General features: G+C 42.3%; 1 protein-coding gene across 7 annotated transcripts in view; it reads right to left on the bottom strand.

Annotated features, from left to right (window-relative positions):
* Positions 1-24,829, bottom strand: part of LOC148522960 (transmembrane protein 176B-like) — a 39,117-nt gene that overhangs the window by 3,887 nt on the left and 10,401 nt on the right. For 3 of the 7 annotated variants that reach the window (XM_088473525.1, XM_088473526.1, XM_088473527.1), the window contains 4 exons: positions 23,963-24,209; positions 18,619-18,732; positions 15,355-15,411; positions 521-757 (listed from right to left, as the gene is read on the bottom strand). In XM_088473525.1, the coding sequence (XP_088329651.1) occupies positions 521-757; positions 15,355-15,411; positions 18,619-18,732; positions 23,963-24,199 (645 nt within the window). In that variant the 5' untranslated portion in view covers positions 24,200-24,209. The remainder of the gene's footprint in view (positions 1-520; positions 758-15,354; positions 15,412-18,618; positions 18,733-23,962; positions 24,210-24,829) is intronic. The other 4 variants (XM_088473528.1, XM_088473529.1, XM_088473530.1 and 1 more) reach the window with 4 other exon arrangements.

The following is a 24,829-nucleotide window of genomic DNA, read 5'->3' as shown; positions in this document are numbered from 1 at the left end:
ACAGACACCTTACATTTATAACAATCCAGTCTGTGTGATGAAGAACTGCCAAAAATACTGCAAAAGGAGAAAATCTTATGGAACCCTCGCAGTGGTAGTGATAAGTTGCATGGTTTATGTCAAGCTCTCATGATGGTCAGACTCTTAATTTTCTATACAATTCAACAGACTAGAAGGTGCACATTGAATACTCTTGGGGATCTCCGGTCTAGCTCAACATGCATTGGTCCCCTGTGTTGTCCCTTAAGTGCTGGCTTTACAATCCGGTGCCATCTCCCACACTATTGGTCATCAAATTCCATAATCATGAAGTGCAATACGAGATGTAATAATTACATCTTTACATCCATTATGATATGTAGTTATTGGTTTAGGTCTAACAGGCACAAAAAACGTGTATGTGCAAACTAGACCCTGAACAGAGAGTAAAATCTAAATCTGCAAAAGATATTTACAGCCACACTTGAGATTGCAGCATAAGATACACATTGGGCACACACATATACACCACGGACCACACCTGGTACTGCCGAAGTCCATCCTTGCATCTCTCCAGGTCCCAGTCTGTATTATAAGAATCTCTGGGAGGTCTTGTCGCTCTGTAGCCATAGCCTTTATAGGTGTCTCTCCCATTTCGTAGATCATCACAGACAGAAGATATGTCATACCAAAACATGCTGATATCAGTAATACAAAAGATCATGCCAATAATGGAAACAGTAAGGGTGCCCAAGACACCGATGAAGGCAATGACCTGCTGTGAAAAAAATAAAAAAATAAAGAAATAAGCATTAAGAAGAGTTTGGTGTCAGCCTATGGAAATGTCACATGATACTGCAACTCCTGGAAAACAAACAGGTGATCAAACTAGGTATTTATACTGCTCCAGCTACCAGTACTTCATTTACCACAAGGTACATGGCTATGGTTTATTGTAGCTCTATGTCCCTCGTGTATGCTGGGATGTACACAAGTACGTTCAACAAAGATTATGCCCACCCATGACCAATGCACGCCATCACATGTAATCTCTATGGTGCTTAGGATTTAGATGCACATATATATATATATATATATATATTATATAAATTTAGGAGAATCATATTCACAGGATGTAGTTAATTTGCCTCCGCACGGGATGCCCGCGGTCGAAATCCCGGCACCGGAATCCGTACCCGCTGTCCAGAACACCAGCGCCGGAATCCCAACATCAGTTGAGATGCCAACGCTGGGAGTTTGGCAATATAGTCTACACAATGTTCCATGCCCTTTTGATTATCCCCTACAGTGAGGGGAATACATTCCAATGTTTGCAAAAGCTGAGTGTGAGGAGCATGTGCAGAAGAGGGAGGAGGTGGGTTCTTCTGCCGACTCACAAGAAAGTGTTTCTTCTTAACTGAAGGAGGTAGCTCATCAAGCCACTGTTTACACCCCATTTTCTTAGAGAACCCACAAACCAGAGCGGAGGCAGATATTTGCCCAGCTAAAGTGGTACGACACCAACCATGACAACCCTGATCTAGAGGATGGGTGGATACAGAGAGTGCATTAAATTAGTCATTTTATAGTCGGATATGATGATACAGGAGTGTGAACATACCATGTACTGTGAGGAGACGGCTCACTGTCCTCATGAGCAATTAAGAGACATTGGGCCTGTTACAGAGTTGTACGCATTCCAATGTTTATGGAGCGATTGTCAGTAAACCACGCATGTGTCTAAGCTGCACAGTGCATTTGTCAGGGTACATTACCGATGTCGCTCACAGGGACAATTTACTTGCAGTGTGATTGACAGTCATGGAGAGTATGGGGGAGATAACTGGGAGTGTCGGCAAAGAAAGCAGGTGCGTTGTGATTTTGTTTGGGAGCATATCACATGCTGCGACTGTGATCCCGTACACAAAAAATATGGCTTCAGCGTGTCAGTTCCCATGGACCATAGACTCACTCAGGTCTGTGATAATCAATTGATTTGCGACCGAAGCTATGATGCTGCGACATTTTATGCAGATGCTTGGCTTTGCAGAGCCACCATTGGGAGTCTCACTACATCTCCTGGCGGCTGCAATATTTGCATATCTTTACATTGCAGCTATGTACAAAGACGCAGCAGTGGAGGAAATAGCGTACAACTCTGAATCAAACCCGTTAAGGTCTGATACAGAGATGGACGGTATTGCACAGCCGTAGCTGAGTTTTTTCATAAAAATACATCAAATTTGGAGAATTTTGTAAAAGGGAAGGACAGAAATAAATCTTGCCACATTTCATCCACCTATGTACTAGTGTTCCTGCTAGGATGTTTTAGGGCAGGACGCAGCACACTTCTTTTTTTAAACATAGAAACGCCTTTTTCCAGTGATCCATCCTGATTTGGACTTTTCCTCCTGCCCCGGAGATCATGTACTGTCCGTGTCCGAGACCTTGCAGATCTCTCACTACATCATCTTCTGCTCGGCTGCAGCGTCAAGATCGGGGTCTAGGAGTTTAACAACCCTGCTGAAATTGATAGACTGCTATAAGATCCATTACCTGGACACCATCACCCTCATCGAGCCATGCAGTCACTGGAGAGTATACAAGGTAATGTGACGCACCTTAATCCTGCTCACACACAGACAAAAGTAGGCGCTGGACTATATCCACCTCAATGGACCAGGAGATAGGTAAGGAGTGTGCTGAGGACCAGGGGATTAATTCATATAAAGCAGCCGTCATGAAAATGGAGGAATCTGGACCCTCCCGAACAATTGCCAAAAAAATCGAACGTACAAACTGACAGGCGCTAAAAATATTACTATTTAATAATGATGTAGGAAGACCACAATAATATAATTAAAATAAATACACAAAAAAATGGATGAAATTAAAATTATGCAAGAGATAAAAAAACATTGTAAGAAAATAAATAAAGCTGAGACAATATATGAATCAATAGAAAAAATGTAAGGACAATACTTATTATAGATACATAGAGTCTGCACCAAGCAAAAAAAACGGACCTACAAGAAATAATATGGAATGTGTAGCAGTAAAGACAATATGCAGTGGCTTGCATATGCACAATCACAGATAACATTAAAAATGATGACGTTAATATGTAGCTCTTAGATTGTCCATATATACATAAATGTATATCAATGTCTCTCACACATCTGAGACTATAGGAGAGTGTTAATTAGTACACCATAGTAAAAGTATTCCAGCCTGTGTGGCACAATACGCGTTTTTCCACCTTAGGAATATCGGCGGCTTCTTCAGGAGACAGAATGATACTATATATTTCAACTCTTTTCAGAATATCACTGGACATTGACAGTCCCCTTTTAAAATCCGTATTGTGCCACACAGGCTGGAATACTTTTACTATGGTGTACTAATTAACACTCTCCTATAGTCTCAGATGTGTGAGAGACATTGATATACATTTATGTATATATGGACAATCTAAGAGCTACGTATTAATGTCATCATTTTTAATGTTATCTGTGATTGTGCATATGCAAGCCACTGCATATTGGGGATCATTCAGACCCACTCGCGAGCGGCAGTATGCTCGCAAGTGGGTCGATGTTCCCCACTGCGCATGCGCACGATGGAGGGAGCTCCGTCGTGCGCATGCGCGAGACCCGGCGAGCGAAGTACTTTCCTTCGCTCGGAGTGTCTCATCAAAGGGGGCGTGCTGTCGATGGTGACTGACAGCATGCCCCCTTTGGTGGGCGTGCCAGGGGTGTGCCTGCCAGACAGAGGTGTTCCCAAGGGAACGCCTACCATCTGAAGCCGGCCCCACTGACATCACTAGTGATGTCAGTGGGAGTGATTTTCGCTCTGATAGAGCCAAAATCACTCCTGGCCTTGCGGTTGGGAAACCCAACCGCAGGCTTCCACTCGCAGTTCCGATGGTCGCGATGGTCAAGACCATCGCGACCATCTTTTTGCACGCTCGTATATGCTGTAGGTGGCGACCCACAGTTATACGAGCGTCCAGAAGGATGCTCCATTTTAATGGAGGTGGGCCCTGATTCAGAGCGAGCGCTCTGTTCAGAGCGTCCGGCTCTGAATCAGGGCCATTGTTTTTATTGCTACACATTCCATATTATATCTTGTAGGTCCGTTTTTTTTGCTTAGTGCAGACTATCTATAATAAGTATTGTCCTTACATTTTTTCTATTGATTCATATATTGTCTCAGCTTTATTTATTTCTTTTCATTATACTATTTACAATGTTTTTTTATCTCTTGCATAATTTTAATTTCATCCATTTTTTTGAGTGTTTATTTTAATTATATTATTGTGGTATTCCTACATCATTATTAAATATTAATATTTTTAGCGCCTGTCAGTTTGTATGTTCGATTTTAATCCTGCTCACCTTAATCATGGATTAAGGTGAGCAGGGGTTAATGCTTCAGGGATTAATCGGACTGTGTTATATGAATAACAAGACATGGACTTTCAACCCATGGGCTAGACATGTATGATTAGCAATGGAGACATCACTTATTAAGGTTTTTCTGTGATAAATACAGCTATGTCTACATACACAAATCTAGCTGTGGACTTTGGAATTTAGCCATACCGAAACACTAATTCTAAGTATCTAGTACACTATGTGGTCAATTTGTGACCTTTACCCCTTTTCCACCAAAATGCCTTGTCCGACCTGGGTTTTCGAACATGGTTGGAACCGTGTCATAGCCAGGTCAGACCCCTTTTACAACGTAACCTACCTTGGTTATTCCCGGGTTGGCCCCATTCACATTGAACCCGGGTCTGCCCTGCAAAACTTGTGTTTGTCATTAGAAATCCCCTTTTTTCAGGCTCACAAAAGATGAAGTCATAAAAGTGGTTGTTTACTGCTTACGAATGCTTAAATCAGAGGCTTTTTTGCTTGACCTGGGTCGGACAATCCAGGTCGTGCAGTTTACACTGCACTGTTAGCCATATTCCCAGGTAACTTGACCCTGGTTATTTTTCTTAGACCCTTTTACACAAAGGATGTCCTGGCAATAACCTGGGCTATTTGGTGGAAAAGGGGTATAAGTAGCTTCTGCGGGTTAGTGTCGGCTATATAGGGCTGCGTACAAAAATCAACGAGTTAGGGACTCAATCGGGCCACAAGGGGGGCAAAAAGTGGGACAGTTGGCAACTCACAGCTTCTAGTCTCAGAAAACATCTCATACCTTGGGTAATAAAGATATCACCAAGTATTGTACTATGCTTTATGTTCTTTGTTGGTCATCATTTAGCATGTTAATGAGGATCTAAGTATATGATTACTGGAGTGTATATACCAAATGAGCTATTAAATGGTCAGCAATATATATATATATATATATATATATATATATATAATTAGAGTTAGTCTCCAAAGTGGTTGCACTAATATGCTTAGAATGTTGCCATACAATCATCTTCTTGGCCAGTCTGGAGCTACCAGAAATACTTGGACACCCTCTTTCTTGGCCTTCTTGAGTACTTGAGGCATCTTGTGGAAGGGGGATAAGATACCTACATTGATGCCTCCATGGGACCATCATTGCATCCATTACAAATGCCTTCAGACACCAGGTTCTTGCACAGTACTAGGCTGCTTTGTTGTTCAGATAAGAGGCAATCATTTCATCCTCTGGTTTACCCCATCTTTCTATAAACCAGTTAAAGACCTCTGGATGGAGGCTCATCTCCATGACATTATTGAAAACAGCGGTAGACTTCCAGCACCTATGGACCATGTACTAAGCTAATAGGATAGGCTTAATGGGAGATAGAAAATATAGGCTGAAGGTTGAAACTAGAGAGGTGAATTAGTAATGGGTGAACAGGGAGAAAGAGTATTTAGGCATCAGCAAAGTCACTAGAACAACAGTTGGAGATAGATACATAACAATGGAAAGGCTGCAACATGTCTACAAATTTTATTAGTCGGAATAGCAGTTTAAGAGCTGACAGGCAAAACTAATGACATCAGGATATAAATGAAGAGTATGTTTTAACCTGTTTCAGCACGTGAAGCTGTAGATTTGAAAAAAAGTATCAAAAGGTCAAAAATTAGGGGAAACACATTCCCAAAATGATAAGCGATGTGTATTTCGGAAGGTAATAAGAAGTCCTTTGAAATATTTTAAACTCTTTATTGTAGTAAATATACTAGGATGTTAACAAAAAAATTACTACAATAATAAAACCCATTGTAAAAATCGATGGATGGTTTTGTGTATGATACCAACAGAAAGGTCCCTTTAAAGTTTTACCAACTTATATAACCATTTATGAAGACTTTGGAGGGAGGACTATATAGCTCAAGAGGAAAATCTTGTGATCCCTATACAAATGTACAGTGGCTCGCAAAAGTATTCAACCCTCTAAACTTGAAACAGATTTGTCTGTATTTCAAATGACACACAGACTGTTCCAAAGTGTATTTTTACAGCAAACCAGTAGTCTGTTAAACTGTTCAAACTCATATGAACTGAAGAATATTGCTTACATAAATATTTAACCTCTGGGCTGATTCTGATTTGCACACTGCTGTGACCGTGTTTGCATCTTTTGCTGTAGTGGCATTATGCTAATGCTAGTAAAAGCCCTTCCTCTGGTGTAAAAGCGGGCACCTGCAGTTGCAACAATTGGAAGCGCATCAGGATTTGCACCAGCTCAGTAACTGCACCTGCATCACTCCCATCAAAAGGAATATCTTTGTACATCTGTTTAGCCACCTCCCTGAACACCCAATACATTCCAAAGTCAGTGTGGCTCAAAGTAGAAAAACCAAAAAGGAGAATACACCTGGCGCTGAACTTAATTAACCAAATTTAGCTGAAACTGCAGCTCTCTAAAGAGGAAATCTACTCAAAATCTCCTAATCTGGCACATAGAAAAAATTATATATAAAAGAGAGCACTGAGACAGCTAATAATTTGAATATGAATTTAATACAAATCCCCTTTAGTTTCAATATGTATAAAAATTATAACCATAGACAAGACATAGACCGGCAATATTGTATCCAATTGTAAAACATGGACCCCAAGCAATTGGATATATACCACAGGAAAAAGTATTTAAAACTTAAAAATAGAAACCTGATAAGACTTAGACAACATATGACACTTGGTATACATAAATAAGAGGCCAATTCTAAGACCGTATCCGTAAATGTTACATTCAGCAGAAGATTCAGCAGCTTCTGTAATTAAACAGAAATAAATGTAACAATTTTGTGCTTCAGATGCAGATTGATACACAGTATTTTTCCTCCACTGCCTTAATCAATTGCCGGCAGTATGCTGTTATCCACTTTCAAAAATATTCATATGAATCTTTATGTAGCAGTCAGAAGATTCAGAATATATCTATAGCAGTTTATTAAAGCAGTATGTATCTTCCCTGCTCACATGAATTGAATGAGACTCTTCATTTATCTGTCTCACGGAGCTAACACATGCGTGCTTTAGTTATTATTCAGGACTCATTAAAGCCTCACCTGTGTAACACAGATCGTAGCTGTACAGAGGCTAATTTGTTTCTTTAGTATTTCGACATATTTCTCCATTATGTCTTTTCCAATAGTAAAGCAGACATTCGTATTTTAAGATTTTAATTTGTGTCATTTTGTTTGTCAGAGAAAATATTGATGATCATATGCTAAATAGTGTCACATTTCGTACAATGGCCCTCATTCAGAGCCGTACGCTCTGAGCAGAGCGCACGCTCTGAATGAGGGCCGGCCTCCATTTTCATGGAGCGTCCTCCTGGACGCTCGTATAGCTGTGGGTCACCACCCACAGGCTATACGAGCGTGCATTGTGATGGTCGCGATGGTCGAGACCATCGCGACCATCGAATTTGCGAGCCGGAGCCTGCGGCTGAAGTTTTCAACCGCAAGCTCCGGAGTGATTTTGGCTCTATCAGAGCCAAAATCACTCCCACTGACATCACTAGTGATGTCAGTGGGCCGGCTTCTGACGGGAGGCGTTCCCGTGGGAACGCCCCCATCAGGGAGGCACGCCCACCAAAGGGGGTGTGCTGTCAATCAACATTGACAGCACGCCCCCTTTGATCGGACACAACGAGCGAAGGACTTTCCTTCGCTCGTCGCATCTGGCGCATGCGCACGACGGAGCTCCCTCCATCGTGCGCATGCTCAGTCCATAACTTCGACCCACTTGCGAGCGGACAGCCGCTCGCGAGTGGGTCTGAATCAGGCCCAATATTCATTTATTTCCTTTACCTTTCATTGATATATATATTTTTCTTTTTATTTCTATTTTATTATCTCTTTTACCATATAAAAAAATAGGGTGAGTAATAATATAAAAGCAAAAACCTTCATAACATGAAAATAAAAAATAAAAAAATAATAAATAATAATAAAAATAAAAACAATTTCTTATATAAGGGAAGGGGGTTTGTCATAAACCTGCTATGTAGTACAAGAATTATACAACAAGCATATAACCTATATCGATATGTGGTGTTAACAACCTAATATGTCAATAGCTCTTAAATAAACCCACTATCGATGATATAATAAGATTTTACATATAAATATTAACTGAAGATAGGAAAATTGGAAATAGCAAGAATATAAAACCTAGACTATTTTATCAAGGCTCCCTATAACCAAAACCACATTGCATCATAAAACCCCATATACATGCATGCATATATGAAAACCGCTCATCTAAACTATATAGATCCTCATGTGATCGAGTTACAGGGAATAAAAATCAAGGAAAAGATGTAACATAAGGGGAAAAGGAGATTTATATTTAATCCCAGTGAATACTCACTAACCCAAAGGGAACTTTGATCCTAACCAGTAGGTACCAGGATTCCACTATCTAAATATAAGGATCTAATGGACATTATTAAGTTCGCTAACTCCGTGAGACAGATAAATAAAGAGTCTCATTCAATATGGAGACATACTGACTGAGGAAGCTGCTGAATGATTAGGCGGAGAAATGCGTTTTTATTACCCAGAGACGCCGGTGAATATTGCTCTGCATTGACTTATTGCAACTCAAAGGGTACCCCTAGAGATGAGCGATATATACTGAGGTAGCCGATGCAGGCTAAGTGCCTGGAGGATCCCTATTTGATGTGGACCTACTTCTTGTTGTTACACAGGGAAAATAATTGCATCAATAATGGAGTATAGCCACAGCAGTTCTCTCTGTTTGAAAGATCCACAGAGACTGCGGGCTCAACATAGCGGTAAAAGGATAATAACAATTTTTTTTCTTGACATTTTTCTTTTATATATTTTTGTGATTTTATAATACATGGCCATGGTGAATATTAATTAAAAGCATATGCTCTAAACCGATCAGAGGAACTCCTTATGTGAGTACACAGTTTAAGGCTGATAAAAGAGACTGTGATTTGCTTCAATATATATGTTGTGCCCATGTGAGCAGGGAAGATACGTACTGCTTAAAAAAACTGCTATAGATATATTCTGAATCTTCTGACTGCTACATAAAGATTCATATGAATATTTTTGAAAGTGGATAACAGCATACTGCCGGCAATTGATTAAGGCAGTGGAGGAAAAATACTGTGAATCAATCTGCATCTGAAGCACAAAATTGTTAAATTTTTATCCGTTTAAGTACAGAAGCTGCTGAATCTTCTGCTGAATGTAACATTTACGGAAACGGTCTTAGAATTGGCCTCTTATTTATGTATACCAAGTGTCATATGTTGTCTAAGTCTTATCAGGTTTCTATTTTTAAGTTTTAAATTCTTTTTCATGTGGTATATATCCAATTGCTTGGGGTCCATGTTTTACAATTGGATACAATATTGCCGGTCTATATCTGGTCTATGGTTATAATTTTTATACATATTGAAATTAAAGGGGATTTATATTAAATTCATATTCAAATTTATTAGCTGTCTCAGCGCTCTTCAGTGTGGCTCAATTGGTCCTGTGACTCTGTATGCAGACAACGGGAAGCGTACTACTTTTTAGAGATTTAGACACATATGCAAAAAAACGCCAGTTTACATTAGGGATGAGCGGGTTCGGTTCCCTGAGAACCGAACCCACCCGAACTTCGGGGATCCGGGGCGATCCGAGCCCAAGCTCGGATCTCCCTGTCTGCCCCGGATCCCTCTCCAGAGGCAAAACCTCGAGATCTGCTGTCGGATCTCGAGGTTTTGCCTCGAGCGGCCATTTTAAAAAAAATGCCTTTGCCTTTAATGGTCAAAGTGCTGATTGGCTGACAGAGCCGTCTGTCACGGCTCTCAGCCAATCAGCATTATGGTGCTCATTTGCATGTAGCACGGACTCGTGAGATCCGTGCTACATGCTTCTGTGTGACTGACAGTGACACAGAGAACAGATGGGTCAGTGAGACCCGTCAGTGCTGCTGTGTATTTCAATGACACAGATGCACGCACGGACCAGGGGATCCATGCTACTTGCATCTGTGTCATTGACACAGAGCACTGACGGGTCCGTGAGACCCGTCTGTGCTGCTGTGGTAAAAAAAAAAAAAAAACCTGTGTAAAAAAAGATAAAAATGGCGTGCCCCCCCCCCAAAAAAAGAGCAACCAGCCCCGGGCATTAGTAACCCAGTGCTGGGTGTGCTTAAATACAGGGGACAAACGACGTAGGGGTCCCCTGTACTTAAGCACAACCAGCACCGGGCTAGTCAGAACCAGCGCTGGTTGCCAAAATACGGCGGACAAATGACGTAGGGGTCCCCCGTATTCTGCGCAACCAGCTCTGGGCTCTGATCCGGTCCTCGTTCTGGAAATACAGGGGGAAAAAATTAGTAGGGTTCCCCTGTATGTTCCAGAACCAGCACTGGACTTTTTCTAGTGTGGGGCTGATGCCACAGCCAGGGGAGCCCTTTCACCGGGCCCCCCAGCAGCAGCATCAGCCCTGACCACTAGTCAGCCCAGGCCGGGGATCCCTGGAGAGCTGGGGACCCCCCAATAAAGGGGTCACCCTCTCCAGGGCACCCCAGGCCCAGGCTGATAGCCCGGGGCTATCCCCGCCACCCCTGGTGGTGGTGGGTGGCGGGTTGATTGTGTGGTGTGGTGTAAATAAAGAATATCAAACATTGTCTTTACAAGTAGAACTGCAAGTCCCAGCTAGCCTGCCCCGCATGCTGGTACTTGGAGAACCACAAGTACCAGCATGCAGGGCATTAAGGGCCCACTAGTACCTGTAGTTCACCTGTAAAAAAAATGTTTAAAAAAACACAGGACACACACACCGTGACAGTATAAGTTTATTAAACATACATACACACACACACACATGTACACATACTCACCTATGTAACATCGTACACTTGTCCGGTAAAGTATCCATAGGGGACCTGTGAAAAAAAACATACTCACCATCTCCTATGCGAGGTTCTGTCCTCTTCGTTCCAAAGTAGGCATACCCGGACTTGGCAAAAAAACAAAACGAAAACGCGATCCACGAACTTAGTACCGTTCTATAGAACGGTACATCCCGAATGAGAGCTTAGCGGCGGGGTATCACCATGGAAACCCCGCTGCTAAGCGTTCATTGGCTGAGAGAGGTCATCTCCCGTCTCTCAGCCAATGAACGGCTCCCTCCATTGTAGTCAATGGTGGGAGCCGCAAGGTTATTAAAGTTTACCCCGCTAAGCTCTCATTCGGGAAGTACCGTTCTATAGAACGGTACTAAGTTCGTGGATCGCGTTTTCGTTTTGTTTTTTTGCCAAGTCCGGGGATGCCTACTTTGGAACGAAGAGGACAGAACCTCGCATAGGAGATGGTGAGTATGTTTTTTTTCACAGTTCCCCTATGGATACTTTACCGGACAAGTGGACGATGTTACATAGGTGAGTATGTGTACATGTGTGTGTGTGTGTATGTATGTTTAATAAACTTATACTGTCACGGTGTGTGTGTCCTGTGTTTTTTTTTTAATTTTTTTTACAGGTGAACTACAGGTACTAGTGGGCCCTTAATGCCCTGCATGCTGGTACTTGTGGTTCTCCAAGTACCAGCATGCGGGACAGGCTAGCTGGGACTTGCAGTTCTACTTGTAAAGACAATGTTTGATATTCTTTATTTACACCACACCACACAATCAACCCAGGGGTGGCGGGGATAGCCCCGGGCTATAAGCCTGGGCCTGGGGTGCCCTGGAGAGGTGACTCCTTTATTGGGGGGGTCCCCAGCTCTCCAGGGATCCCCGGCCTGGGCTGACTAGCGGTCAGGGCTGATGCTGCGGCTGGGGGGCCCGGTGAAAGGGCTCCCCTGGCTGTGGCATCAGCCCCCCGCTAGAAAAAGTCCAGTGCTGGTTCTGGAACATACAGGGGAACCCTACTAATTTTTTTCCCCTGTATTTCCAGAACCAGGACCGGATCAGAGCCCAGAGCTGGTTGCGCAGAATACGGGGGACCCCTACGTCGTTTGTCCTCCGTATTTTGGCAACCAGCGCTGGTTCTGACTAGCCCGCTGCTGGTTGTGCTTAAGTACAGGGGACCCCTACATCGTTTGTCCCCTGTATTTAAGCACACCCAGCACTGGGTTACTAATGCCCGGGGCTGGTTGCTCTTTTTTAGGGGGGTGCACGCCATTTTTTTCTTTTTTTACACAGGTTTTTTTTTTTTTTTTTACCACAGCAGCACAGACGGGTCTCACGGAGCTGTCATTGCTCTGTGCCAATCACACAGATGCATGTAGCACGGATCTCCCGGGTTCGTGCTACATGCAAATGGGCACCATAACGCTGATTGGCTTCCTGTCTGCCACTGCAGTGCCACTCCTAGATGGGCCACGTGTTTGTGCCGCCCACTTGTGTCGCTTAGCATAGTCATCCAGCTACCTCGGTGCAACCTTTTGGCCTAAAAACAATATTGTGAGGTGTGAGGTGTTCAGAATAGAGTGGAAATGAGTGGAAATTAATGTTATTGGGGTTATTAATAGCGTAGGAATAAAAAAAGGCCCATTTTATGTGATTTTAGCATTTTTTTTTATTTTTTAAGAAAAAATCCAGATCCAAAACACAAAACCCAGAACCCAAAACACGGAAGGGTGGTTTTGGCAAAACCAATCCAGATCCAAAACACGAAGAAAGATCCAGATCCAAAACACAAAACACGAAAAGTGGCCGGAGCACACCCCTAGTTTACATGAACGTGGGCATTTGGGTCCAACTCAGTATCAGTCTCTATGTGTGGTACAAGTCCAACACTGCCTATTCCATTGCAAGCACCATCTACAGAGTGCCATTGGTGGTCAATGATTTTGCCATCAGTGGTGGATGTCTCTGACATCGATGGCTGCCTGTCAGCGTAGGTATTGTTTTCTCTTCCCCGACGCAGAGGGCTCAGAGCTTAGACCTGCTAAGCCTCAACCCCCAGCCTGATTCGCCAGCCGGGCTCCCCAGCAGGGATGCCCATTGATGATTTATCATCAGCTGTTTCACGCCATCATTGTTAATCACCATTGGGCACTATCCAGGATTAACCCAATGGCCATCCCTGGGTTCTATGAAGCACTAGTCTGCCAGGTTTGAATTCTCATACAAACAAAATTTTCCAGTTATAAAAAGAAAAACTAAATTGCAGACAAATAATGAATTAAACGTTTGAAAATTTACTTTAATAGCCTACTGGTTAGCAATAACTATACTACTGTATGGAACAATCTGTGTAGGTGAGATTTGTAATTCAAACAAATTTGTTTGAATGTATAGGGGTTGAATACTTTTGCAAGTCACAGTATATAAATATTGGGAGCTGGATAAAATTACATTATAAGTAACAGATTATAAGTAGAGCTGTGTCAGTTCAATATAATCTATTAAGAGCACGTTCATACCTTCTATGTATCTTTATCTGTATCTTTTTAAAATATTTTGCTTAAAATGTACAGATGTATCTACATACCTCTATCCTCCAAGCGCTACAAGTCACACCACATAACGTAGGATCTCAGGGCCTGATTCAGACCCGGACGCTATTTGGGGACGCTCGTTCTTAAAAAGGGGCCGGATATTTAAATTGAGCACTCGCTCTTTGCGGTCTGTGGACGCCTCTATGTCTGAGCGAGCGTCCGAAATATGCGCTCGCTATTTTGTAAAGACACCTCTTTGCCGTTCGCATAATACGTCATCTCCGCTATTTATTTGATTAATCGGGAACATCGAAAGGCATCTGAACTGCTCGCAGTGCTTGTGGTAGGGTTTACTTCCCGCTATCACTGTGAGCAGTTCAGGCTAAAAGACAACCAAGTGTTTTGGTCGCTGACGCTGCTTGTTAATTATGCACACCCATTAAACACCATTTTGACCGTTTGGCACGCCTGCGTTTGGATCTCCACTCCCCCGTTTTCAAGCACCTTCCCCTGTTACCACCCACAAACGGTACATTCTGTCAATCAAACTAGCAGCCCTTCGTTGTTGTACGAACGTACGATTTCCGACCGCAATGACTGGTTGGCACATGCACATTACGACTCGTACGCATGCGCAGTTGTGCAAACATCGCTCAGAGCGCACGATCGGCCACTTACGAGCGGCTCTGAATCAGGCCCTCAGTGTGACTCGGTAGCGTTGATAAGTCTTTCGTGCAACTTTTTACCTTCAAATACGTCTTATTCACACAGTGATGCGAATAGCTAGCACAAGCAGCTTCTGCTGATTAAAATGATATGCAGCATACGAAACGCTATGTTAGTGTTATAGCTGTTGAAACTGTAACATAGTGTTTCACATGCAGATACACCCGCAGACGCACACAGAACATAGGCATGCTGCATAGTAATTTTAGTCAGCAGAACCTGCTTGTGCTTGCTATTCGCATCACTGTGAGAATGATACGCATTTGAAAATAAAAGGTTGCACAAAAAGATGCTCAGCGCTAGCGAGTCACGCCACTGCATGGCGCAATTAGAAGGGCTGTTTAACACGCAAGGAGGTGAGATGTATGAGGACACATCTGTAGGATCTAAAAATAGGCAAAAAAAAAAGTAAAATTAAATAAAAGGACTAACTTTTAAAGACTTTTTGGTCCTTAGCACAGTACACTGTAGGAACGCTAATTTTCTTTTGTTGCATTTTGAGAGATTATAAGATAGCTGACTGGACAGGAGCAGGGTGAATCAGCATAAGGATCTGGCGAATCGTAGCAAGCAAAATAGAAAAATTTAAATCTTGCCATCAGCTCATACATTTGTAGTTAGACAACCCCCACTTATCTTGCACAGAGTTTGGCTGGAACAACCAAAGTCATTTAACATCTATACTAGTTTACAGACAAAAATGACACATTCTATATATTTTTCAGTCATCTGCAAATGACAATCTAAGGCATAGAAAAGGACAGTGCAGACAAAACACTTACCCAGCATGGTTTGGGATATCTGTAAGATACCACACTCAGCGAGCCAAATAATATGAACTGTAAGAAAATAGACAATTGAAAAAAAATAATGTGATTTCCCAGTGCATCAGTCTTCATTCCCAGGACATGCACTAAACTTCAATGGTGAGGGGGAAAAAAAAAAATAGCAAAAATTCAGAAAGCCCCATTAATATAGATCATTGATATAATATACTCTACAGAATGTTCAGTGAACATTTTGTTTTCATCTGAGCCTATAGGGCCAATTAAAACCGAAGTGGAGCTTTTGGTCACACAAATATAATGCTCCTGTCCAGGCCAGGTTTGTCTCTTTCATTGGGCTTGTTGGGCAGCTGCCCAAGGGTCAAAGCTTCTAGGGGCCCGCCAATCAGCCCCCCTGTAGCCGTGGACAGATGGTAATTCCATACCCTTCCCCCTGATAAGGACTCACCAAAGTCCCAGTTCCACTTCATCCGCCAATCCACTTCAGATGGAGCGTAGCGAGGGCGGAGCTGGTGGAGAACATGCCTGTTGTGGGCGCCGATGGCATGGGCAATGAGAGGGGGGGGAGTGGGTACAGTTTACCTGGGCTTGCTAGAGGGGCCCAGCGTTGCCCCCCCTCTCGCTCAGCATCTCAGCACACAGCTTAGTGCCTGGCTGGGGGGCTTACAGCATCACGCTCCTTGGTGCCACTGCAAATGTTTGTTTTTTTTAAAGGGGGGTGTGACCACACCTCCCGCGATTAGGCCAAACCCCTTCTTTACCCGGGCTCGGCTGGCCTCTGGTAGTGGAAGGCTCTGTGACTGTCTGGCACCGATAGTATTGGAGGGCACTCAGTGCCCGAATCCCTTCATGCAGGATGCAGCTGTCAGGTCACGGTCATGTGATTCTGTGTGATGCTGCTTTCCACAGTGAGCCGAGGAGGCAGATTTGGGATGGGTGGAGCTGGATTTTACAGCTTGATTTCCCACAATTTACAGGAGCAGAGCGTTATTCTACTGCTCTTTGCTTGTAAGTTCCAAATGCATTTTGAAATTGTATGTGGGGTTGGGGAGATACAGCGCAATACAAAATCAGGGGGGGCATAATACAACAGGGAGGGATGGGGGAGAACACCACTTAATACAAAATAGGGGAGGAGGAGAGTACACTGCATAATACATAATGGGGAGTGGGGGTTTGCTACATAATACAAAACAAGTGTAATGGTATACTTATTACATAACAGTCTCATATGGAGGGGTCTCATGGCACAAAAGGGACGTGTGGACAAGTGTAATAACTTACATTGTGGAGAAGTCTCAGGGCATTTAAGGGGCATGTGGAGGTGTTTGGTGGCATAAAATTTGTATGGGAACGGGTCTGGTGGCTTAAATGGTGCAGGTAGAGGAATGAGGTGGATGGGTCTGATGGCATAAAATAGGCATGCTGATGAGTCTGGTGGCATTAAAAGGGGCATTTAGATGAGTTCAGTGGCATAAAAAGGGCATGTGGTGAAGTGTGATGGCATATTAGGGGCAATGGACAGACATATGTCCTACATCTTATATTTCCTCTGCAAGTTCTTTGGGGATGTAAACATGCAACCTGTATCTGTTATAATCTGTGCATATACTGTATTTGTGGGTGGGTAGGGGCCCCAGTGCCCAGGGCCCACACTGCTGTTAAGACAACCCTGGTCCAGGCCCAAAACTCCACTAATCAACCGAATGTATCTCCCAAATCAAATAAAGTGCCCGCAATCGGTTGAGTGCAGGGGAATCAACTTGTTATCCTGCCCTGCAAGGAACAGTGTTTTTTTTTTTCGGCATTATGCTAGTTTAGGCTGGCTATATTGCTGCAGCTCTGTATAGGAATACTGCAATCTACAGTATGTCTCCCCACTTGAAGGCTTCATTTTGTGTTAAAGTTGTGAGCATTAGTTACGGCAGGCTTAATGCAGTTTTCCATTTATTTTTGCCACCTGTTATAGTGAGCTATTCTACACAACTGGCTGTTTCTAGTGAACTTGTCAAGTAACACTACTTTCTGTGTAAATAAATCATTGTGGAAAACTGGTTTAGCTGTCTCTCTTTGTATACACTGTTTACAAAACAAATAGAGAACTGAAAATTATGAGATACATCTGAAAGCTTACGTCACACTCACTTACATAGACCCCATTAAAGTGTTGGTCGTATGGAAAGCGATATGCTAGGCAAATTTCCCCTCTGTGACTTACTCTGGATTCCATCCAGCTCTAGGGTCTCTTTAAATTCTATGTCCAAGGCGACACTAGCTTCTCTCAAGGCATGGGATGGCCTATCTACCCTTCTACAATTTGACCTGCCTTCTCTCCATCTTTCTATTCAGGGCTTATCATATTTAATCCCAAATCTAAATTTATTTTCCTGGCACCTCGGTGGTATCCGCACTCTTCGTGACCTCTTTATAAATAATACCCTCCTTTCCTTCGCCCAATTACAAGCTAGCTTTTCCATTCCCTCTAGAGATTTCTATAAATATCTTCAAGTCAGGCACTGGATTCAGTCCTTTCCACACTTGGTAGGCTCGACTGGTATGATTCCTCCTCATGTTTTTTCACGTATATCTTCGATCTCCCGCAAAAGAGGTATTTCTTTTTGGTATTCTCTACTACTTATAGCAGAAGAACCAGATAAGCTACCGGCCATTATTAAATGGGAACACCATTTAAATATATGTCTAGTTCCACAGGTATGGTCCCAACTATTCTTTTCTATATTTAAAATGTCTAGATGTATTTCACATATTGAAATGTATATGAAAGTACTATATCGCATTTATCTGACCCCAGATAGATTACACAAAATTTGGCCTTCCCAATCTAGGTTATGCTGGCGTGCATGTGGTCAAATTGGTGAGATCTTACATATTTTCTCGAATTGCCATGCTATACGCCCCCTTTGGCTGGAAGTAGAGGATTTGATCCTGAAGGTTACTGGATTGAGGTTGTCTTTGTACCGCTCCACTGCCCTTTTATATATATTCCAGGATGATGTTCCAGTTAACCACAGGTATTTTATAGGTCATGTACTTATTGCTTCCAGGGCAGCCATTGCTCAGTTCTGGAAGCAGGATAAACTACCCCCTCTTTCTTTGATAAAATCTAAAATAAATTATAGTTTCCTGATGGAAACTTTAAATTTCCCATATTCTACTTCTACTAACTCACCATGATAAAGTGGTTAAGCTGGCATGAATTTATCACGGTGGGTCCATGCTTGCTTTACAGACAATACTCACCGGAAATCCTACCCAGTAGTGGGTTCCACTATTGTATAGGCGAAAACTTGGGCGTATAACAGAGAAAATAATGGCCAGCATGACACATATACAGCCCAAGCTGATCAAGGAGACCTACAGTAAGAGGAAAACAATTGTTTAATATTGAAGTCAAGTTAAAGAGCATATAGTAAATTTACCAATGCAATGTTCCAGAAAGGACTCCAGAATATAGACAAGCAAGTTAGAAAGCTCTATTTTCCTTTCATGGTAGAAATAACAATGGTATTATGCCATAGGTAAACTGTGCTGAAACACATAGCCATTCCATTTGAAGATTAAAGATTACCCATAATAGACTTAAAAAAGATACAGTGCATCCGGAAAGTATTGACAGCGCTTCACTTTTTCCACACTTTGTTATGTTACAGCCTTATTCCAAAATGGAATAAATTCATTTTGGTCCTCAAAATTCTACACACAATACCCCATAATGACAACGTGAAATAGTTTTTTTGAGATTTTTGCAAATTTAATAAAAAAAAAAAAAAAAAAAAAACGAAGAAATCACATGTACATAAGTATTCACAGCCTTTGCCATGAAGCTCAAAATTGAGCTCAGGTGCATCCCGTTTCCATTGATCATCCTTGAGATGTTCCTACAGCTTAATTGGAGACCACCTGTGGTAAATTCAGTTAATTGGACAAGATTTGAAAGGTATACATCTGTCTATATAAAAGGTCCCACACTTGACAGTGCATGTCAGAGCACAAACCAAGCATGAAGTCCAAGGAATTGTCTGTAGACCTCCGAGACAGCATTGTCTCGAGGCACAAATTTGGGGAAGGGTACAGAAAAATATCTGCTGCTTTGAAGGTCCCAATGAGCACAGTGGTCTCCATCATCCATAAATGGAAGACGATCAGAACCACCAGGACTCTTCCTAGAGTTGGCCGGACATCTAAGCTGAGCGATTGGGGGAGAAGGGCCCTAGTCTTCGAGGTGACCAAGAATCCGATGATCACTCTATCAGAGCTACAGTATTCCTCTGTGGATAGAGGAGAACCTTCCAGAAGGACAACCATCTCTGCAGCAATCCACCAATCAGGCCTGTATGGTAGAGTGGCCAGACAGAAGCCACTCCTTAGTAAAAAGTACATGGAAGCCCACCTGGAGTTTACCAAAATGCATCTGAAGGACTCTCAGACCATGAGAGACAAATATTGAACTCTTTGGCATGAATGCCAGGCATTATGTTTGGAGGAAAGCAGGTACCGCTCATCACCAGTCCAATACCATCCCTACAGTGAAGCATGGTGGTGGCAGTGTCATGCTGTTGGGATGTTTTTCAGCTGCAGGAACTGCACAGTAGCAATAAATGCACTAGCTCTGGTGCTGAGGTGGATAGGAAAAAGCAGCTGGGTGGCAATTAATGATGTCAAAGTTAGAATTGATCTGCCTAATATATTGCCCAATGTATGTCAGGAGGAGGATTGTATCATATCGTGTGAAAATATCAATGTAACAGAGGTACTGGGAATCAATGCCCATCTCTAGTTTGAATCCTCCCCCTTAACGTCCAAATTATAGCCCTATGAGAACTGCTGTACAAAATGCTAGCTGCTAATGAGAATATACGTCCAGACAGAAAAGAAAAGTAGACCTTTCTTTTGGTCCCCCTTAGCTCCCTGAGACCCTAGTTTAATCTTCTATCCTCTCACAGAATCAATGTTTGGGCCTTTGCAAGATGTCTCTTTAAGGTATCTCCCTATGAAGGTTGTATTCCTGATGGCTGTTACATCAGCAAGGAGGCTCTCAGATTTGCAGGCACTATGGGCAGACAAGCTACTTCATGCTTGCTGAATTTGGCTCCCTCCTTCCGGGAGGGAGCTGTCGGGCTTACAGGGCTGGGGGCGTGACGCGGCCAAAGGGGGCGGGACCCGGCACATGACGCAGCATTGGGGGCGGAGCATGGGGGCGTGACAGCACAATCGCGTCATCGTGGCTCTGCCACCTCTTCACAATGCTGTGATTAATGGCATTGTGCAGCGGGGGCAGAGCCACGATGACGCGATTCAGCGCGAATCGAGTCACCGGCCCCCCTGCTGCCGGGGTTTGAACCTAAAGGCACGGGGGGGTGCGGGCACATAGTCGGGGGCTGGGAGGATTGCCTGCCTTCCCGGGAGGTCGGGAGCGGCACCCGATTTTCGGGAGGCTCCCGACCAAATCGGGAGGGTAGGCAAGTATGAGCTACTTCTTACTTAAAGCAACTATCCCTCAGAGTACTGTGTATGCTGTGAATTTGACATTTTTATCAGGACCCCCACCAGAGATATTAGAGGTCAATTTAGGTGAAAAAACGGAAAAACAAGCAATTTCAAAGTGCTCCAATATAAAAAGAAGACACGATAGATAACTCAACATTTTTTGGCAAATCTCGGAGTATATAGCTATTCCCCCCCCCCCCTAAATAAAAAATATCACAGCTCTGCAATTTTAGCCTTCCTACTGAAATACAATGCAAAAAATAGACTTTTCTTAAAATCTGACAATTAACTTTGGGCTTAAATTTCAGTCATAAAAGGTAGTGAGGTAGGGAAATAGTGTTTGACAAAAAAATGTAGCTTGAAATGTGCTGAAAATAATGTTTTTTATCCCAGCTTTCTATGAGTTTTCTGAGCAGATATATTGCATTTACCCCAAACGTCCGCAACAGTGAAAAATGTCATACGCCATGATACAAAAATGGCTGCCATCTTCATATGAAGGTAAATAAAACTAAAGTAATGGTGATTTCTAACTATTAACTAACAGGGGTCATCACACACAAAAAAATAAAAATTAAAAATGGTCAAGCTACCAATGAATTTAATTCTGGACCATTTGATATAGATTGACCGAGATGTCTGTGGCTGGGCATTGCCTTGGTGACATGTTGCATTGAATCGGTGCCTAAATGTACTTGCTGTCCATCCTTTATCAAAGACCATCTTGATAGTAGTCCAGTATTGTAGGTATTGATGAATTTCTTGATCCTACGTTTCTTTCAGTGCATGAATACATTTCAGATCTTTTCATTGCTTTGAATTCATTGGGTATTGGTGGAAACACATAACCCAGATTGAATTTCCAATCTTTTGTCTCTGGTCTGTACGGACTCGCCTTGCACCTATTGTGACTCAATTTGGCCTTGACATTGCTTGTCCCTGTTATATGGACTGCAAAACAGCCCTAACAGATTGCCTTCTGCCAATAACAGTAATGATGTATTTCTATCATACAGAGCCCTTGTGTCACCTGTATGGCTAATATAGGATAAAATATCAGTTGTATGAATGAAATGAGGCATCATTGAGAAGGTATTCGTGAAAGTTTAAAAAGGCATTATACACAGCTTATCTTCTTACCCCTGACCTTGTGATATATATGTGTCCTATCCTTGCGTATTCCTATCTATGGTCATTATGATGCATTTGTGATCTGCAATAATTGCGACTTATCAAGCATTTGTTTACAGACCACCACTGTATGCCTTTCTTTTTGATAAATGCAAAAATCCAGTTTGATATTCAGTATCCTTGTTTCAATTTGTTAGAAAGCATTACAGATTTCTCTTATGCAGTTTGGCCCATGGAACGACTTCTCCTGTGACCACCGTAAGGTCCATGTCTCTGAGGCACAGTCCTGCTGTTGCCCAAGGGCTCCTGAGTGTAAATACTTCCTGCCTAAATGTCAGCTCTCTTTCTAGAATTAGAAATATCGTTCTATGAATGGTATTTTAAAAAATCTCTAGGAAATTTTACTTTTCAGTTGGACATAGGTGACAGAACCCATCCTGTAACCTGAGCGGACGACACCTCTAAACTTGTCATTACCAGAATACAGGAATATTCCACCCTTTCTTAACTTAGCCATGATCACAATTAGTACATTTGCAAAGGTCCTCGTGAGTTCAAAAGTTCAAAAGAGACATATTGTATGTATTGAAAATGTGGATTGAATATCTGTAATATTAATTAATATTTGACACCTGGCTGAGTGGTTTCATTTATAAGATCCAATCAGTTTGGGAACTTCCTACCCCCATTACGTTCACAATGGTCCTTACCAACAAATTACAATTTCGGGGTGTTTGATATGTACGTTGAGCTTTCTTCAACACAGAGCTATTTTTTTTATTTATTTTTGAACATAAAAAATCCTTTGAAATAAAAACTTGTTCCTCTTTGTGTTGTTGATACTTTGCAGATTCATTTATTTTGCAATAGCACCTTCATGGCTGCTACTCCAGGGGCTAAATTTACTAAGGTTCGATATGGGATTCGATTATGAGAATTTATAAAATCAACAGAAATCTAAATTTAAATTGAACTGCAAAATCCCTAAACAAATCACTCATTTACTGTACTAATATATGATTTTGCATTCAATTTTCAAATCAAATTCGATTTGGTTCGATTTTACATGGCCATGTGCAAATCGATCACCAAGGGGTCTATTTACTAAGCAGTGTTAGGAGACAGAGTGAAAAGTGATAAGGTGCCAGCCAATCAGTTCCTAACTGCCATCTCACAGACTGTGTTTGAAAAATGACAGTTGGGAGCTGATTGGCTGGCACCTTATCACTTTTCACTCTGTCTCCTAACACTTTTTGTAAATAGACCCCCAAATCTCACTCAAAACCGAACCTCAAATCCCCAAAATAATAAACCTGCTTCATGCTTTAGTTTTCAGCATTAGCAGGTCCAATTGACACAGAAGCATGCACAGATAAGTGAGATTTGTGCATGTATCTGTGTTTAACTAAATTGGAAAGAGTTAAATCCCCCCAAAAAATTTGATGTGGGGCCCCCTCCCGCTAAAAGCACAGCCAGACCCAGACTTTTCAGAGCCAGTCCTGGTTGTGAAAATACAGGGGACAAAAGACGTAGGGGTCCCCTATATTTAGCACAACCAGCACTGGGCTAAGCGTTACCTTTAGTAACAACAATTGTATGCCTCTGTACTAATAGGAAAACCTAATTACCAATCATTTAGGACTCTTGCTGGGGTTTCCGGTCCAAATATAAAGAATTTGGATGTTGAGGATGTCTCATCCAATAAGCATAGTCCCTGTCACAGCTTTTGCAGTCTATTACCATGATGTAAGAAATAAGAGCAGTCAAGACTTTCCACTCTGTCAATATAAAACAGTGTTGGAATCTACTGACAAACCAAACTCGGAGAACTCCCCTCCTGTGGTACAGGACTTCTTAAAGGATATCTGAACATTCACATTAACAGCATGTCTACATAGGTTCAGCTTCTAATATCACCCCATATGACATTTTAATTACACATATCAAAATCAGAAAAGCACACGACCTCTAATTTAGGACACCTTACCCCGAGCCCGAGGGTAAGTCCATTTGCAGTCCCTCTGGTAGGCTTTGTCTCTGTAGGAGATTTTGGAGATTTTGTCTTGGTCTGGAGTGTCTTGATGGTGTCCAGAAGACAGTCCAAGAAAGATCGCTGATTAATGTTGATGTTAATCACGGTCCCATCCGGAGTCTCACAGGACACTTTCCCATTTTCAGTATTTATTGTGCTGATTGGCACCATTTTCAATCAACTCAATATAAAGAAAAACTTATGTTAATAAGTCATCTAAACAACATAGTGCAAGAATGTAACCTACACCAAACATTAAATGTTCTTTAAAACACACACAAGCCAGTCCTCAATCGCTTCTGACATGACTGACCTATGTTAACCCAGAAAGAGGCCATCTGCAGCTATCGAACTGCATTTACCTAGAATTTAATATGATTACCATTGGGGATTGAAGTACTTTTTGGACAATTAACACAGCGGTATTCTAAATGACAAAAGACATCAAAGTGTGTTGCAGCTGCTGTAAATCAACTCAGGAGGTGCACTGAGTGTGGCAGTTCAGAAGGGGATATTTATTTTTACTTAGTATAAATCAGTTTGGAATGTGGATCGGATATCTAATGAAGGGTTGGGTACGGGTTCCCATTGGTCAAAATACAGATAACGGCATCCCAACAGTCAGAATCCTGACAAAATTCGGTAAGTATATTAACCACATTCCCCTAACCCTCCCCTCCCGCAGCCTAACCCTAACACTTACCATTGGAATGTCAGCAATCAGGATTCTGGAGCCAGAATTCCGACTGCCATCGATACCTCGGCGCCAGTATTCGGAATGCTGGTATCCCAAATTCCAGG

This window comes from Taudactylus pleione, unplaced genomic scaffold (genome assembly GCF_031769625.1).
Source record: "Taudactylus pleione unplaced genomic scaffold, aTauple2 ptg000136l, whole genome shotgun sequence".
NCBI classification, from domain to species: domain Eukaryota; kingdom Metazoa; phylum Chordata; class Amphibia; order Anura; family Myobatrachidae; genus Taudactylus; species Taudactylus pleione.
This window is presented reverse-complemented; position numbering and strand designations above follow the sequence as displayed.